Source organism: Acanthaster planci, linkage group LG13 (assembly GCF_054643075.1).
Source record: "Acanthaster planci isolate LZ-2023a linkage group LG13, COTS_SCS, whole genome shotgun sequence".
Taxonomy (NCBI): Eukaryota; Metazoa; Echinodermata; class Asteroidea; order Valvatida; family Acanthasteridae; genus Acanthaster; species Acanthaster planci.
Genome location: NC_141789.1, coordinates 6,474,231 through 6,493,069, shown reverse-complemented (window position 1 = coordinate 6,493,069; position 18,839 = coordinate 6,474,231). Strand labels below are relative to the sequence as shown.

General features: G+C 46.4%; 3 protein-coding genes across 3 annotated transcripts; all 3 read right to left on the bottom strand.

Annotated features, from left to right (window-relative positions):
* Nucleotides 1-307: 307 nt before the first annotated feature.
* On the bottom strand, nucleotides 308-1,042 carry LOC147796938 (uncharacterized). The gene has a single exon (XM_087145120.1). The coding sequence runs from the start codon at nucleotides 1,040-1,042 to the stop codon at nucleotides 308-310; it is 735 nt and encodes a 244-aa protein (XP_087001246.1).
* A 443-nt stretch (nucleotides 1,043-1,485) lies between these two features.
* LOC147796937 (uncharacterized) lies at nucleotides 1,486-2,370 on the bottom strand. Its single transcript, XM_087145118.1, has one exon. The coding sequence runs from the start codon at nucleotides 2,368-2,370 to the stop codon at nucleotides 1,486-1,488; it is 885 nt and encodes a 294-aa protein (XP_087001244.1).
* Nucleotides 2,371-8,322: 5,952 nt separating this feature from the next.
* LOC147796936 (uncharacterized) lies at nucleotides 8,323-11,980 on the bottom strand. The gene is made up of 4 exons (XM_087145117.1): nucleotides 11,284-11,980; nucleotides 9,507-10,744; nucleotides 9,087-9,323; nucleotides 8,323-8,814 (listed from the first exon to the last, which is right to left on the bottom strand). Exons 1-4 carry the CDS (start codon nucleotides 11,978-11,980, stop codon nucleotides 8,323-8,325), a joined length of 2,664 nt encoding a protein of 887 aa, XP_087001243.1.
* Between the last annotated feature and the right edge of the window lie 6,859 nt (nucleotides 11,981-18,839).

Here is an 18,839-nt window from a genome sequence, read left to right as displayed (position 1 = left end):
GGCAAAATGGCTGGATGCTTAATGCTGTCGGGAACTTCTGCGTTCTTGAGGCGTCCTCCAATTCTTAGAATGCCTTCATCGTCTGAGAAAGGATTCGGGCTACAGATTTTACTAGTCATCCTCACTCTATCTGTGCCACTCTATGATTGGATTTCTTCTGGGAACGCTTGCCTCTGGACGGATTTCACAATGAGCCTTTCTGCTTCCTTTCGTTCTGGGGAGTGGAGAGGCCAACATGACCTTTCTCTTTCTGATTCAGTCGTCTTATACGTGCCACAGCTCCCAATAGCTTTGACCAATCTGAGAATCAGGACAGGCAGTCCTCCCAGTCGAAGGACTCTGGTGAGGCAGTACATTGGAGCGACATTACACCTTTCACCTCTGGATCGTCGGAATTCAGTTCACGCACTGGTTCCTTCTCAGTAATCACCATTTCCTTGTCCCACAAGAATTTGGGACCCCTGAACCAATTTGAGTCCTGCAACTCCTTAGCGAAAACTCCTCGTGAGGCGTGGTCAGCTGGATTGAGCTCTGTTGAAATGTAATACCACCGACTGGGATCAGAAAACTGCCTGATTTTCTGGACTCTGTTGGCTACAAAGACATGGAAGTGCCTAGCTTCATTGCAGATATATCCCAGGACAACTTGAGAGTCTGTCCAGAAATATTCCCTGTCGATGAACAACACTAATTCCTCCTTAAACATATGGCTCATCTGAACCGATACAACTGCGGCTGCCAACTCGAGGCGAGGAATGGTGACTACCTTGATGGGGGCAACTCTGGCTTTCCCCGACACCAGTGTGCAATGCGCCGTATCTTCTCCAATAAATCTCAAATAGGAGCACTGGCCATATCCTCTTGTACTTGCATCAGAGAACCGATGTAGCTCCACTGCAATGACCTTTCCGAAGTCATTTGGCTTGTAGCACCTGGGTATCTGGATTTGCTTCAAATTAAGCAGATCATTCTTCCACTTCTCCCACCGTGGACGCAAGTCATCAGGAAGTGGATCATCCCAGCTTACTCTGTTGTGACACATTTCCTAGAGAACTCCTTTCCCAATTAGCACAAAAGGGGCAAGGAAACCAAGAGGGTAATAGATAGAGGCCACCATTGATAGGATTCCTCGGCGTGTTGGCGTTTGATCCTTGGTCTCGATTCGGAAGTGGAACATGTCTGACTCGACACACCATTGGATGCCAAGGGCCCTCTCCATAGGAAGATCATCTTTCTTCAGGTTTACATCCTCAATTCCAGCTGACCGTTCATCGCTTGGGATGTCCTCAATGACTGCTCTGCTGTTCGACACAAATTTGTGTAGTCGCATCCCTCCTCTGGCATACAGCTCATGAGCCTCTACTACCAATTTCCTTGCTTCATCTTCTGTTTCTGTACTCTTAAGACCATCGTCGACATAGAAGTTTCTTTTGATGAAGACTGCTGCACTGGGAAATTCATTCTCATGTTGACTGGCTAGGTATTTCAGGCCATAGTTGGCACATCCCGGTGACAAAGCTGCACCAAAGAGGTGTACCCATTGCCCAGGTCTCCACCTTCGTACCACAGAAATCGCAAGTAGTCACGGTCATCCTTGTTGACTTGGAATCGGTGGAACATTTTCTCGATGTCGCACATGATGGCCACTGGATGTTCTCTGTACCGAAGTAGTACTCCAATCAAATTGTTGATGAGGTCTGGTCCAGTCAGGAGATGACCATTTAGAGAAGTTCCGCCATGACGCGCCGAACAGTCAAACACGACTCTGATTTTTCCTGGTTTCTTGGGGTGATATACTCCATTATGTGGAATATACCAAATTCTGCCATTTTCTCCTTGGCTCTGAACCATTTCAGCATCTCCCCTGCTTATGAACTCCTCCATGAACTTCGTGTAATCAGTGTGGTACTTTGGATTGGTCTTGAACTTCTTATTAAGATGATTGGGACGTGCCTCAGCTGTTTTCTTGTTATTCGGCAGTGTTGGCTTTCCCCCTCTGAAGGGAAGTGGCATGGTATAGTGGCCAGCCTCGGTCTGTCGAATATTGGCTTCTAAAATGCTGAGGAATTGGATATCCTCTTGCGACATGGAATTTTCGGCATGGTGTTTCTCAGAGAAGTCTGTCTCCAGTGCTCTTATCACACTCAAAGGAGTGATGCTTGGAGCCTCCGTCACTGAAACTCTATGGCAGACACTTGTGGCGTAATTACTGGAACTGGAGTCATCGTAGCCCACAATTGTCCACCCAAGATCTGTTTCGATGGCAAATGGTTCGTCGTCTTGACCAGTTATGGTATCTCTTGGCGCCAAGGCTTGTGGGCAGTTATAGCCAATGAGCATGCCAACCTCGCAATTCTGCATGGGGACCATCTCGTGGGCTATGCTAGCATGGTGAGGCCATCTTCATGCCGTGTCTGCAGTAGGAATGGTGCACTTGTTCACTGGAATGAAATCCCTTGTGTATGCTCGAGGAATTTGCACTCTGTTGGATGAATGTACGCCTCTAACTTGCTGGTGACGGCACTGCAATCGATCGTGGAAGATGCTGATGTCATTGTGGAAAGCTTGAGTCATATTGGTTCACAACAGGCTGAAATGGACTTTGCAGTGTGGTCCAGGATAAATGTGCAGTCGCTCTGAGTGTCCAATAGGGCATCAGTCAGCACTTCCATTGAAGGAGAATCTGTAGATGAGACCCAGACTGGGACTATCATCGAAGTGCCACATCCACTTCCCATCTGCATGCCACATGACATCACACGTGCATGTACTTCCTTGGAGTTCTCTTCTTTGGAATTCTCTCCCTTGGGATTGGTTTCGGTTGTCGGTGCCAGAGCATCATCATGCAGAATTGTCGGATGTCGCCTTTTACACTTATCACAGCTCAGCTTTCTACGACAGTCCTTGGACATATGACCTCTCTTCAGGCAGGCAAAACATAACCTGTTTTCTTGGACAAACTTTCTCTTTTCGACAAGAGACTTCGTATCAAAGCCAGGGCATTTACTCAAATGATGATCAGTCTTCTTGCAAAACTTCGGGAGCTGGCCTTCCTTGGGCTTTTTGTGCAGCTCATGAGAACCAACTGTTAGAGTTGTGCCCCTGCTACGGTTGGCTCTTCTCTTAGCTTCTCGTGTTTCCTCTGACTCTGGTAGGTCTGCCACTTTCAGTGCATGCAGTGAAGAGATGGGATTGAATGCTACTCTAGCTTCCTTACAAATGAATTCCACGAACTCTTCAAACCCAGGGTAGTCACCTGTTTCATCAAGCATCTGTGTAACCTTCCTATTCCATCGAGCTGTAGCCCAATCTGGCAATTTGGAGAGAAGACGTTGATTCCCTTCACAGTCGTCCAGTATTTTCAAGGCAGGAACATGAGGAATGGCGTCTTTACGTGCCTTGAGGAAATCTGCAAACTGTTGCAGAGCGTTAGCATCCTTCGGGCCTATCCTCTGCCACTTAGATAATTTATCTCGAAACGCCTTCTGGATTTTGAGGGGGTGTCCCATAACGCTCCTCAAGTAGCCGCCAAGCCCCTTCATATTACTCCGCTGATGTGCGGTAGAAGAAGCCCTCCACTGCCTTAAGCGTTTCTCCACCAAGATACCTCTTCAAGTAGTATACTCTCTCTGGCGTGGAGATACCCTTTGATTCAATTAGTGTCTTAACCACTACCAGCCGGGGACTCCGGGATCGGAGCCGTATGGTTTATATGTGTGGCCGGGGTCTCCGAACTTGGACAAAGGAAACAGGGCCCTGTAACAAAAGACCGTACTCCTAACAAAAGACCAGGCTGCTGGGCATGACCGGCATTTTTCGCTCTCAAAAGTGGTGATAATCCAGCGTTATTTAGAAACCGTATACCAGGGTTTGGGGTATTTAGAGCAAGCGGATTACCACCGGGGACAAAAGCTCTCCACCACCGCAGCGATGAGCAACACAGCACCGCTGCATGCTAATCTGGCCCCTATTGAAAAGAGGTCAGCAGTGCACTGAGCCAGGTTCGTGAACAAAAGACAGCTGTATAACACCGCACAATCTGGGCTCTGTTTACAAGGCTGCAGGCCTGGCTGAAATATTCGGGCGTCAATGAAGGTCACCTGTCAACTTAGAGTAGTGCCTGAAGATTACTCCCTGCGGCTATAAACGACTGTCAAATGGAATGATGAATTGTTGAAGGATTTTGAAAACGGAAAAAATGATAGTCATGCCGGCCCAGCATCCTCAACGTTGAAAAATGCCCCGGTCCGAAGTGGTTAAAGCTGGTTTTCCACTCAACATAGTGGATTGGGTCTCCCACAAACACAGTTGGTTCTGGAGGAGGCAACTTCTGGATTGCCATGCAATCTCTCAGGCTAATAGACAGTGCAGCTACATCACCACCTCCTGATGACTTGACTGGGCTTGGTTGTGTCATTTGTGACTGCTCCTTACGTCAGTTGGTTCAAGATGTGGCTCATCAAGTAGGGCACCTACTTGACTACCGTCTTGACTGCCATTACACTCCCGGTCGTATACTTCAAATTGGGCGCGTGCTACCTCCAGCTCCTTTTCCTTTTCTAGTCGTTCTATTTCTCTCTGTTTCTTGTCTTGTTGTCGTTGCATCTCTTCCTTTTGCCACTGCAGCTCGTCCAGTTCTGCTTGCTTTTGTTGTTTTACTTCCAGCATTTTTATTTCTACCTCACGAGCTGCCAATTCGGCAGCACCTTTTGCTCATCTACTCGAGATGCTCTCGGATGAGCCGAAGGACCCTTGGCTTGGTGCTTTCGTAAAGAACAGTGATGCATTGCTGTCAGCATGTAGCAATTGTGTTAGTTCTCTGGAGATATATGCTGTTCACGCATCTTCCTTGACAGCAACAATATTCAAGAGCTGTTGCGTTAAAGCTGAGCATGTGTCAACTCTACGTCGCAATTCTTGTTCTGGGGGTCCAGTTTCTTGGCAAGCATCGTATGAATCTATCAGGTCGTCCCTGGTGATACGCAGTGATGAAGAGATTTCAGTCAGCATGTGGCTCGTGCAATAACCCTTCAACTGCCATCTTGCAGCCTTACAGCATTCCTTCCACGACTCATACTTTTGGGCGAAAGTTTTCTTCAATTTTGCTTGCTTTTTAGCTTTCTCTAATTCTTGAAGCTCAGCCATCTTGGTCGTGGGCTGCTTTGCTCCGCTGCTTTTCCTTCTTTTGCCATCGGAGGGCTTGCTGAGGTTGGAGGAGTTGCTCCTGCTTGACTTTGACTTCCTTCAAGATTCGCTCTCTTTCTGCGGGATCGTCTACTGACTCTAAGGCTGAAGTGTGTTCTTCAATCTGTTCCTCATGCTGCTTCACTTGGTATTGGTCGTTCACTTCCTGGCTAGCCATGACATTAACTTGGGAACAGTATTATCAATGCAAGATAATTTCACATTTTCTGTAAATCTACGGTCAACAAGAATAACATGTGCTTGTAGAATGATACATAAATGCACCTTTAACTACATCAGGCATCTCTATTAACTATGACTGTGTGCGCATTTAACTATATCAAGAAGCAATTAAATTCAGCAGCAACACACTTCTCAATAAAGTACACAGAAAATATTCTGTCAATGCACAGTATGCTATGGATGAAATGTCAGTGATGTGCATGTAACACGAAACAAAATGCAATTCAACAATCTCTCATTAAGCATCAAACAATGACTCAAATCGGTAGTGAACAATGTTGCACAAATGTAAACAATGCGAGAGTACACGTAGGCTAATGGTGTTTCACTGTGCAGTAAACAAAATGCAGCAAAAATGTTTCCCAAAACACGGCTGATCTGGAAAGTTGTATGCAATCGGTTCTTAAATTCTTACAGCAAATTTTACACAAACTTCATACGCTATGCTTTACGTGACATTCATGGCACAACGTTACGTGATTTTATTGTCAATAACTGACTGTTCATTGTTAAGTTCCGCGTACAGTTCTGCACAGTTCATGTAGACTTAGTCTTGGACTTGCTGAACTTTTGATGCTGGTCGACTCTCCCGTCTCTGGAACTTGCTGAAGCTTGAGCCAATAAGTGTGGACAGGAAACCTGATGAGAAGTCGAAGACTTGTTTCACCTGGTCCATGATGTCCGAGATGAAGCTAGGTGAAGGACGAATGGTACCGGTTGGCCTACGGAAGACATGCGGCACTCGACGCTTGTGTAGCATCGCCGGTTCAGAAAGGATCATCAGTGTGGTCCACCTCATACGAAGACTAGCGAAATGATGATCCCGAGATCTCACTGTAGCTGCGCCAACTACCCAGCTAGCAGTCAATGGCAGACACGCTCTCACGGATGTAACTTAACATGTGATTTATTCCGAGTGAAACATCATTGAATGACATTGAACGGTAGAACATCATGAATGTCAGTGAACATCGTGAACGTTGGTGAACATCACTCATGGAACATCATAGAACATCTTAGAACATCATACAGAACATCGTGAGATCTGACAATCAAAAACATGTAACCATAACAGTATTGAGAACAGATCTCACCAAATTAAGAATCTTACATGTTCAAACAGAAAATAAACAATGAGATATTTGCATGATAAAGGTTTGAGGCTTCATCCAAGACACATAACCTTATTTCTAGAATAAACTTGCATGTTAAATGCATGGGTTTATATAGATAGAAATGACACAAACTTTGATCTAATAAACCTTCATTTTCTAGCAAAAATCCTATATACTAAAGATTAATAATTGAACAATAAGGTAAGGCAAGCAAACCCCCACTTTGGTAAGAAGTATTTTCCTTTATATTTTTTTAGCATTTTGGATAAGACAGCTTAAGTTATTTGTTCATATTTCCTGAGATTTCTTTGAGAGGATAACCATTCAGTGATCCCTGACTATACTTTTATCTGACCAACAATGTGCTGTTCATGCTATGCCATGCTGTTTATGCAGAAGTAGTTTTTAGCTTAATGCTAGAGATTCAGAAGAATTAAGGATAGTTCTGGTTACCCAAGTTTTGAATTATTTAGATACCTTTGGTTTATTTCTTTGATTTGTTGATGCTGTGAGTCAAGAAACTGTAACAGTCATGAAAGCTGCAGATTAGTGACTAGACTTCTTTTTATGACTCAGTTTGCCAAGTTAACTTCTATAATTTCCCATGTATTGCTGTTTTCTTATTAGTGTTTCTTTCCATTGAATTCCAGATTGTTATCTCAATCTCAGTGAACAAGCACACACCACAAGAGCAGTGTCAAGTGACCCACAGTTTGTGTGTGATAGTCCACTAGGTTGTGAATGAATAATCATTTGGGTCTCATAAGTTACAAGTTTGAGACACATTCTAAAGTTATGAGAGTTCAAAACTCCCCAAGGCACATGTGGGTCTAAGGCAGCCACAAACAGTATTGTAAGGCGTGGCAATACATGGGTTGGAATGCTGGGTGTTGGCATTCGCAGTCATGGCGCTACACATTTCACTTTTTTTTTTGCAATTCTCCCAAGAGCAAATTGGCCGGTCATCTAACATCGGTATTGTAGGCTTCACTGTGAGGAAGTGACAAGGTTCACTTGGAAAGGGAGGCGTGGCTCAAAGGGTAACACAACAACTCTATGGCAGCGATTAAACTGATGAGCAGGATGGTTTAATGAAGAAACTGTCTGTTTATTATACCCAGATAATTAGAAACAGGGGGTAGTGACTTGCAATTGGCCAGGATACTGTAGCAATCTTGGGGAAAATGTGCTTTGTGAACGGAATGGTGGAGCTGAAACCAGTGATGAAGTCTTGGAAATATATGGAACAGGAAACCGTGGCGACTGGGGAATAAACAGAAATACTGGGATGCACGTACATGTGCCCACTAGACAACATAATTGTACATGTAACATTGCAACAATTGTCCCCAATTAAAGCTAAGGTTTGTACTCTAAACTCCTCTATTTTACATACTAACACAAGAATCACTGTATAATCTTATACTATGAACACTAAAGAACATATGGCTGTACTCACAATTGTCAGTAACGCACGGTAAGGGCAAATTTGGAGGTATGTTGATTGGATATGAGCTTGGTAAACCTAACTTTAGAACGGAATGTACGGTGCCAGAATGAGCAACCTACTGAGGGCGCCCTACCAACTATTGCCCGGTCAGTAGACAGTGAGGGACTTTCTTACAGCCGCCCCCACATTTGGGTACTAAATGTGAAACCAAGAAAGTCTTAAGTTAGTGTTCAGTCTGTGATGGTCCTCAGACAGGCAGTTGTCGTCGTCCTTGCATTCTGGCAGACGGATCAAGGGGGCAACTGGTCTGGTGTACACCTTGTCATGGACTCAGACCTTTGCCGCTCTCACACGTCCATCAGTTCCAGGATGTGTCTCGCATATCTTCCCTACTGGCCACTGAGCTCTAACCAGCTGGGGGCTCGACGACCATGATGACGTCTCCACAGGCCAGGTCTCTGGATTCAGTCTGCCACTTTTGCCGACTCTGTAGACTGGGAAGGTAGGATTTGATGAAGTGAGCCCAGAACTGGGCTCACTTCGTCCCATGGGTTCTTTGGAGGTGTAGACGACCTGTGGAAGGTTAGGATCTAGCTGCCCCATCAGAAGCATGTTTGGGGTCATCGGATCAACGTCAACAGCATCTGAAGAGACGTAACCCATGGGTTTTGAGTTGAGAATCCCCTCGACTTCAGCTAAGACGGTTCGGAGTACTGGTTCTGTGACTGACTGGTCTCCCAAAGCAGCTCTGAGTCCAGCCTTGATCGACTTCACCTCTCTCTCCCAGGAGCCGCCGAAGTGGGGAGCATTTGGCGGGTTAAACTGGAATCACACCTTTTGTTTAAAAACTGTTGGCTTAGATCTGGAGCCATGGAAGCAAAGGCACTTCAGAGTTCTGCTTCTGCACCCTTGAAATTGGTCCCGCAGTCAGACAGGATTTCATATGGTTTACCCCTTAGGGAGGTCAAACGGCGAAAGGCCATCAGGAATGCATCTGTGTCTAAGCTCTCCAGCAAATCCAAGTGTATGGCACGTGTGGTCATGCACTTGAAGATGACTCCCCATCTCTTCTCTGTGCGTCAACCAATCTTAACCGTCATTGGCCCAAAGCAATCAACGCCCGTTGAGAAGAAGGCTGGCTTGAAGAGACGGAGACTGGAAGAGGGCAGGTCGGCCATTTTGGGAACTGCTGGTTTGCTGCGCCACTTGCAGCAGTCGTTGCACTGGCGCTGGTGAATTGCCTCTCGGCCTCGCAGGATCCAGAATTTCCACCGTATTTCAGCAAGGAGTCGCTGATCGTAGACTTGGATAACAAACTTGGTGATATGATGCTTCGGGTCAAGAATGATTGGGTGCTTAACTTCGTCCTCTGCCTGTCGCAATCGGCCTCCCACTCTGATCAGTCCAGAGGTTTCATCATGCTCAGGGCTGAGCTGTGCTCATCTGCTCCCAGAAGGTAACTGCTTGTTCTGCATCAGAGCATGGACTTCCTGTGGGAAGCAGTCTACTTGTACCTGAAGCAAAAGTTTGATCTCGATGACTTCTTCCCTCTTGACCAGTGTTGAAAGAGATATGTCAGCAGTTGCCGCTGCGTCATGAAGCTCCTTGAAAGCCCGTATGAGGCCATTCCAACTGCGGTACTGTTCTGGGTTTGGCAACTGGGGCTCTTTCACGGTGATCGCTCCACAGAATGTTGCTCCCTTCAGTTCTACGGTGTCGTCCGGTTCGTCAACCAAGGGGCTTGCCGGCCAGCGATGAGGAGGTAAGGACAGAAAGGACTGGCCATTTCTCCATCTTTGTTCATTAGAGAGTTCATACACCGTCTTACCCCGAGTGATGTCATCAGCAGGGTTGTTGGCTGTGTCAACATAACACCAATTCTCTGGATTGCTCAGGGACTGTATCTCTGCTACTCGTGTCCCGACAAACACCTTGTATCTGCAGGAGTCAGACTTCAGCCAGCATAGTGCTGTAGTGGAATCACTCCACAGGGTAATCTTCTGGATGGAAAGGGTCAACTCCTTTCTGAGCAAATTTGCCAACTGTGCACCGACCAGTGCAGCAGAAAGTTCCAACCTTGGGATGGAAAGTTGCCCCTTGGGAGCTACCCTGGAACATGAGAGGATGAAACTGGTATGGATGCTTCCTTTGTGACCTTCAGTGCGCAGGTAGGCGACCGAGCCATAGACTCTTTCTGAGGCATCACTGAAGATGTGGACTTCTCGGTTGGTCGTCTTAGTGTCAACTTCAGGTGGTGTGTAACACCTTGGCAGTCGAAGCTTTGGTAGGTCAGCCAGTTCCTGTTCCCATGTGTGCCATCTGGTGAGGATATCTCCAAACTCTATCGGGTCATCCCAGGTTCTCTTTGACTTCCACAGATCCTGGACAATTACCTTAGCTCTTGCAGTGAATGGTGCAACGAAACCAATTGGATCATACTGGCTGGCCATGATTTTGTAGACAGTTCCGAGGTTGAGCATTTGGTAAGCAATGGGTCGGTGCTTGTAGCCAAGGTCATCTGCATCGCACTTCCACTGCAGTCCAAGTGTGGCCTTGGGTGTGTCACTCTGACCAAAGACATGCCAAAGGTCAAATCCATCAGATCTGGCAGCAGCTGGCAGATCTGCTACCACTGAGGGGATATTGCTTGCCCATTGGCGAATGTTGAAGCCACCTGTTGCAAGCAGTGTGCGTATCTTCATGACCAGTTCTTTAGCTGCTTTGGCTGAGGGCAGACTGTCCAGGCAGTTGTCTACATAAAAGGATTGTTGGACAGCACGTGCGACCTCTTCGTTGCCCCTCTGGTGGTCGAGTACATGCCTTTGCGGGCAAATGAGGTGCAGCAGGGGCTACAGGGTGTGCCGAACGGAAGAACCTGCCACTCATAGACATTAGGCTTAGATGCTCTGTCCATGTTCAGCCAGATGAATCTCAAGAGGGGTTTGTCGGCTGGTAGGAGACGTATCTGGTGGAACATTGCTTGGATATCTCCAGATACTGCCACAGGGTGCTGCCTAAATCTGAGGACTCCTCCAAGGAAGGATGCTCCATACTTGGGTCCGGGTAGGAGATGGCCGTTCAGCACCTGTCCATCATGTTCAAATGAACAGTTGAACACCAAACGTGGCTTACCGCTGGTTTCAACAATGCGATGTGGAAAGTACCTCTCCTCAGTCTGCTGGGCTTCTGCATCACTGAGGACTCTCACGTAGCCTGCATCAAGTAGCTTCTGAATTTGCTCTTTGTGGATCCTAGCAAGGTCAGGATGTTTCTAGAGTTGTCTCTCTGTACGCTTCAGGTTTGGGAAAACTGCTTCTTTGCCAGCATGGAAGTGGGTTCCATCATTCCTCCGCAAGAGGGGTGTGGCATAGCGCAGAACTCCTCCTTCTTCAATGCGAACTGTTTTTGCTTCAAGCAGTTCCACAGCATACTGGTCTTGCTTGGAACGGGTTACAATCTTCTCACTAGTGTAAGGGATCACATCAGCCTTCCACAATCTCTCAACTTGCTGCATAAGGTCATGGTTCTCTGGACAAATGGTAATCTTGAAGCACTTCTGCTCACTGAACTGTTCCTTCAGGACTCCAGCCGGTCCCTGAAGTGTCCAACCCAATTCGGTGCATACAGCCTCTGGTGCTCCACTGGGGCCCAATTTCACCGGTTGCTGTGGGGTGATTAGGTCAGAGTAGTCAGCGCCAATCAGGATCGAGGGAATTGCGTTGTTGATCAGAGGCAGTGCAACTCCACGTAAGTGGGGCCAACGCTTCTGAAGACCTGTAACTGGATAGGTATATTCTGACAGGCATAAACTGTCAGCGGTGAAAACTCCTTTTATGTCGTACCTGGTGTCAGGATGTTCCCTCATGGACACTTGGAAATTGACCGATTGCCCTTCAGATTGGAAAGGCAGTTGTTGAACTGTCGATAAGAGAATATAGTCTTTCTTCGCATTGAGGTTCAGTTGCTGGACTGCATCGTTGAGCACCATTGTTCTCATGGAGTCATCGTCAAGCACAGCATGTGTTTCAAGTTTGCCAGCAGGACCATGGAGAGTGATTGGAACGACCTTTAACATGACATTATGGGGACGCAGGGGCCGGTCTAGGTAAGTCATTTGAGTCATCACTCCAACAGTATAGATTCTGCTTGCTCCTTGCTGAATGGCGTCATGCAGTACAGTCAAGTGGATCTCCTCGCAGGTGTTGCATGGTTTTCTCAATGTACGCTGCTCAGGTTTATGGGTGCGCCCACATTTCCAGCATCTGGACTTTTCCTTCAGCCATTTGATTATTTGCTGGTTATTGAGCGCCTTGAATTCAGTACAACCATTCAAGTAGTGATCATAGTTGTTGCAGTGTGGACAGAAGGCCTTACGTTTGTCATTTGATGGCAACTGTTGTGAAGGTAACTTTCCCGTTATCTGTTTTCTGTCATCAGCCATGAAAACAGCAGTAGGCTGATTCCCTTTCTTGCGGGGAAACTTGTCTTTCCTCTCTTGTCTGGGGTTATCTTCTTTGTAGACTGTTGCAGCTTGACCAGCGATCCGCTTTGCCCGTGACTGTACTTGCAACCAGTCAGCAAGATGGTTTAGGGTATAGGTCTGCTTTCAGAATGCAGCGATTGATGCAGTGTTCCACGAATCTATCACGATATCCTGTTGGTAGTTTGCAGATCAGTCGGTCCACATGGGAACCGCACTTGAGTTCATAGCCATTTTCTCCTTCTAGGGAGCGAAACATTCCAACCAGTGACTGGACTGAAAGCACAAAGTCGTCGAAGGCTACGTGGTCTCCAAACTTGACAAAAGGCATGTTCATGCCTATCTCACTCTGGACCAGCTGACGTGCTTGACCGTACTTGTCTTTGAGGGCTTGGAGTGCTGCTGAAATGGTTTTGGGTCTTGCATATATGCCTTAGCCAACCTCAGGATATTGCCCCCCAGATGCCCAAGCAGAATCTGATATTTATACTGCTCGCTGAGGTGTGGATGAACATTAACAGGATTGTCCAGGGCCAAATTTAGGGTGCAAAGTCAGTTCCTTGCCAGTGATGAAGTGTGGTAAGGTTGGACTGGGCACGCCATAAGATGAAGTGGTCAATAGTTCTGTCATGTTCGGCATGACTGGTGAATCTGGGTGCGATGGCAGGGTGACAAGTGGCTTCCCCGCTACTGGTGGCACACTGGGGATTGGTGGTGCAGGGTTCAGAGCTGCACCTGGCGAAGGAGACATGCCACCCAGGAGGTGACAGGCTATGGCTGGTCTTGCTGGTAGCTGAGATTCAGGTAGTGAAGCACACTGAAATGAAGAAGTCATATGTGGGGTCACTACAGTAGTGGTAGACATGGTTGGGTAACCCTTACTGCAAGTGACAGGTAATTTGGCATGGACCTCATTTGGTGTGGGTTGTGCCCTTTGTTCTGCAGACATGATGGAGAAATCTGGTTGAGGTTGCGGGGGTTGAGGCATGAATGGTGACAGAGGGTGGAATGTCAGCATGTGGAATGGCTGCCCAACAACTGGTGGTGTAGGATTCAGGGCTTCACCTGGTGATAGAAATATACCACCCAGGGGAGAAGAGGCTATGGCCGATGTAGCTGGTAACTGAGATTCAGGCCTTGCAGCATGCTGAGGTGAAAAGGTCACAGATGTGTTAGCTACAGAGGTGTTAAATGTCATTGGGTGACTTTCACTGAGTATGGCAGGTGACTTGGCACGGGCCTCATTGGGTGTGGATTGTGCCTTTTCTTCTGGGGACGCAGTGGAAACCTCTGGTTGAAGTGTCTGTGGCTGAGGCAAGGTGTCACCTGACTCCTGCAAAGTTTCACCAGTCATGGACGTAATAAGTTGGGCTTTCTGTAGCTCATGCTTGGCTTCTCTCAGTCGTCTTCTCCTGGAGAGCTGTGTATTCAGCTGTTCTCGCCGGCGCTGGGCCTCTCTTTCAATTTTCTCTGCTCGTCTTCTAGCTGCAAGTGCCTCTTCTTCAGCAGCTATCCGTGCCTCATATGCAGCATCATCAAGTCTCCTCAACTCATCGTCAAGTTGGCTCTCTTCTTCAAACTGACGTTTCATCTCCTCCAGATGTTGTCTTTTCTTCTGTTCTTCAAGCCTGGCTTCCTGAGCACTGCTCAGTGTAATTGACAAATGGTGACTAGACGCTATAGAGCCTTTATCTGAGCAGGAATCCAATTTGTACTCATTCTTGTCAACTCTGGACTTGGACTGGGTATTGTAGCTGACAACAAAGTCATCAAGATTCCCCGGAATCCTTCTTTCCCTTCTGGGACGGACATCATGTGTGGATGCCGCCTCTTGCAGTTCTTTGTTTCTAGGTCATCCATAGGTCGCTGTGTGACTGTCGGGCTCGAAGGACCATGTGAAGAAGTGACAAGGTTCACTTGGAAAGGGAGGCGTGGCTCAAAGGGTAACACAACAACTCTATGGCAGCGATTAAACTGATGAGCAGGATGGTTTAATGAAGAAACTGTCTGTTTATTATACCCAGATAATTAGAAACGGGGTAGTGACTTGCAATTGGCCAGGATACTGAAGCAATCTTGGGGAAACTGTGCTTTGTGAACGGAATGGTGGAGCTGAAACCAGTGATGAAGTCTTGGAAATATATGGAACAGGAAACCGTGGTGACTGGAGAATAAACAGAAATAAATACTAATAAATTAACTGGAATGCACGTACATGTGCTCACTAGACGACAACATAATTGTACATGTAACATTGCAACAACATGTAACAATTGTCCCCGATTAAAGCTAAGGTTTGTACTCTAAACTCCTCTATTTTACGTACTAACACAAGAATCACTATACGATCTTATACTATAAACACTAAAGAACATATGGCTGAACTCACAATTGTCAGTAACGCACAGTAAGGGCAAATTTGGAAGTATTTTGATTGGATATGAGCTTGGTAAACTTGACTTTAGAACGGAATGTACAGTGCGAGAATGAGCAAACTACTGAGGGTGCCCTATCAACTATTGCACGGTCAGTAGACAGTGAGGGACTTTCTTACATTCACCCTACAAGATCGTCAATGTTTAGGCAATTAAATGTCCAAAGTAAAATAAGGCTCTGCAATCAGATGCATATGAGTTGGAAGGTGACGGCAAAATATGTATTATTTGCAGGATGTAGCACAATAATCACAGGATGGCAGTATGGCTTAAATGGTGATACTACGGAACATGGAGTATGCACATGGATATGTACTATAGCATGCAGTGTGCAATATATGGTTCGAGTAGAATAGAAACTCAAAACAAGAAAAGTTGCATGCACATGTGTACTGTGAACAACGTAAAATGTCCCTCAATGTTCACTTGTGCATGGTATCCATTAACATAACGCTAATTGGCATTACAAAGGGTTTACTAAACTGACTCCATAAGGTGCACACAGGTAAAATTGAAACAAAATTACATGTGCACATAACGATGCCTCCAAATAGCACGCCCACCCATACATGTACAATACAAAACACCAGTCGGCATTGGCTATAAATATCAAACTTTACACACAAGAAATATCTCTATTTTAAAGGCACTACAACATTCTTTACCATAACTTTGTTCAACTGTGTAAACAAAATGATAACTCACTTTGCTGAGCTGTCCCAGAGACATAAAGGGAAAAATAATGGCGAAATTTGGCTGCAAATAGTGGGTAAAGGAAAGTGCCCTCTGGCTTGACCAACAATCTGCACCAGAAAAATGAAATAGTGCCCTCACGCAGGCTCCACAAAAAAAAAAAAACAACAACTTCTGGCTTCTACATCCCGGGCCCTAATGCCAATGTCCAGGAGGTGGCATTACTCAGCCTAAACAGAGGACAGAAGGTTAATGTCTATTCACAAGCTGGAATGTTCTTAGGAGAGCCAGGCAACCATTTACTCTTGTTGCATCTCTTCACCCCCCAAGAGGAAAAGCTTGTCCACGTTCAGACTCCTGACTGCATCTTCACCTAAACAGACCTGATGCTTCCTTGTCTGGACAGGTCTGTGTCACAAATGCTAATGGCCAATGGCATAGTGGGACATTCTTGTACTTCACCAACACAAAGATCTCCGACTCTGACGTTGCGTTGTGGGTTCAGCTACTTTTATCATTGTATCAGGTCTGGGAGGTATTCTTTGAGCCAATGCTGCCAAAACATGTCAGCCATACACTACACTTGGCACCATCGGTGCTTGTAAACGTCTTACTTGACAGAGTTTCCAGAAGGAAGCTCAGGATCTGACCGAAGCAGCAACAAGTGATAAGGGGTGCGGGCAGCATTGAATCTCGTGGATTGTCCAAGAGCTTGGTGATGGGTCTACTGTTAACTATGCCTTCAACAATGCACAAGAGTGTGAGGATCCATTCGTCATTTAGTGGTTGCTGACTTAGCAAGTTGCTGAGAATTGCATGCACGGTCCTTATTCATGAATGAGCATCGTCTCCAAACTGTGGCAAACTTCCACGTGAATTGCCCTTGTCCACAGGCAAGTAAAAAGACAACCGTACCTCTTCAACTCACTCCTGGCTCGCTTGACAACAAATGGCCCGAAGTGGTTGATACCAACCATACTAAAGCGGGCAAGACCTGCAGTTACTCAGTCTTTTGGCAGGTCAGCCATTTGCTGTGTCATAGTAGGTGCTTTCCTCCTACGACAGGGGACACATGTGTGAAGAATGCCTTTGACGGCAGCACGACCTCTGATGATCCAAAACTTTTGCCGGATGACAGCAAGGGTGCGTTTACTTCCCGAATGACCTGTTGAGGTGTGGTAGTGTCAAATGATCAATGTTGTCACAGGATGCATCTTCGGAAGAATCCAAGGATGCTTGACGTCTTGGTCTAGACTGGCTTTGCTCAAACGTCCACCCACATGAATTAAGCCATCACTGGACTTGGTGTCAGCCGACGATAACCACTGTACTTAAGCAGCACGTTATCGAAGATGGTCTTCTGGATTTGCTTGATAATTTCCCTTCCTGCGGACTGCACTTCATCAACTGTCAAGGGCTGTAATGAATGAAAACTTCCACAGGAGTTCCGAATCTTGGCAAGAAATGCCGATTTCGCACAAAGAATCCAGGCAACAGCTTTGCGAAGTTGATACTACAAAGAGTTGTGACAAAACAGCCTGTCAAAGCTATTTGGCTCATCTTTTTCTGCACACGTGGTATAGACAACAGGATTTTCCTTCACCTCTGGAACACCTGATAGCAACTTAGTATCAAAATCCAGTTGACCTGGCCAGTGAGATTCGTCGGAGTAGAAATCGTGGACCTCGCACCCAATGCTCACTTCCAATCAAATCATGTGCTGTAAGGTGATGTGAAACATTCGCTGGATTGGCCTTACCATTGACGTGTCTCCAATGCTGCAGGGTTGAATGGTCCAAAATTTTTGCGACACAATTGGTTACAAAGGTCTGGTACCTTTTGTCGTCATTCTTCAGATAATACAGAACAATCATGCTGTCACACCAATAGATTGTCTCCTGAAGTGGTAGTGTCAGATGCTGACACATCCTTTTGTCTAGCTTGACAGAGTCGACTGCAGCAGAAAGCTCCAGGCTCGTGATTGTTGTCACCTTCAGGGGAGCCAACTTTGCCTAGGCCATAAGCAGCACACAGTGTATCAACCCATGGGAATCCTGAAGAAGCAGGTAAGTTGTAGCTCCATATCTCCTCTCGTAGCCATCTGAAAAATGGTGTAGCTGTGCTGACACAATAGCGTCAAAACTGAGTGGCAACAGGGAATTGACAATTTCCGAAGCTTTGGTAGGTCATTCATCTAATCTTCATTCTTCATAACTGCTGAAGGAGTATCTTGGCGGTTAGTACAAATGGGCTAACGAATCCTACAGGATCATACATTGAACTAATTATGCTCAGGAGACCTTGTCGTGTCTGAGGTTTCTCCTACACATGTACGTCGAACGTACATGCATCGGCCTCAATGTCTCACAGCACTCCTAAGGCTCTCTCTGCAGGCATCATCTCATCATCAAAATCCAATGATGGAACTCTCTTTGCCCGCTCTGATCCAGGAACTGACCTCAGCACATCATGAGAATTGCTGATCCATTTCGTGAGGCAGAAACCACCAAAAGCCAACATCTCTCGAAGCTGGCTTATGAGCTTGACCGCTTCTTGCTCTGTGGCAGCCCATGTTAGGTAGTCATCGACATAGACATTTTTGTCCACTGTGTTGTGTTGGTATCAAGGCAAAATTGGCGCAGCTTGGTAACCATACTCCACCAAACAGGTGAGATTTCATACGGTGTGTCTTGGAAGTGTCAGCCACATTGTCATCTTTCCACCACAGGAAACATAGAACATCACGATCGGGTTCATTGACGTAGACCTGGTGGAACATGCCTTTGATGTCTGCTATTAACACAATTCTCTCCTGCCGGAATCAAAGGAGAATGCCAACAAGCCTGTGTGTCAAGTTGGGTCCCTGATGTAGTACGTCACTGAGTGACACACTATCATGTTTGGCAGCACAGTCAAAAATTATGCGAAGCATTCCTGGCTTTCGAGGGTGCACTACCGGGTGATGTGGCAAGTACCACACAGCTCCATCTGCCCTGCCCGACTGATCTTGGGTTACTTCCTCAGCATATCCCTTGCCAATCAGATCCTTAACTCCAGAAATGTACATCTCCTTCATGTCAGCATTTTTCATTAGATGTCTGCCAGGAAGTCGTAGCCGATGATCAGCAATGGCTCTGTTGTCAGGAAAGTACAGTGGTCTGGCTTTGAAGGAGACGTTTATACAGTAGTGCCCTTCATCGTGGGATAGTGACTTCTCCCAAATGAAGATGACCTTCCTG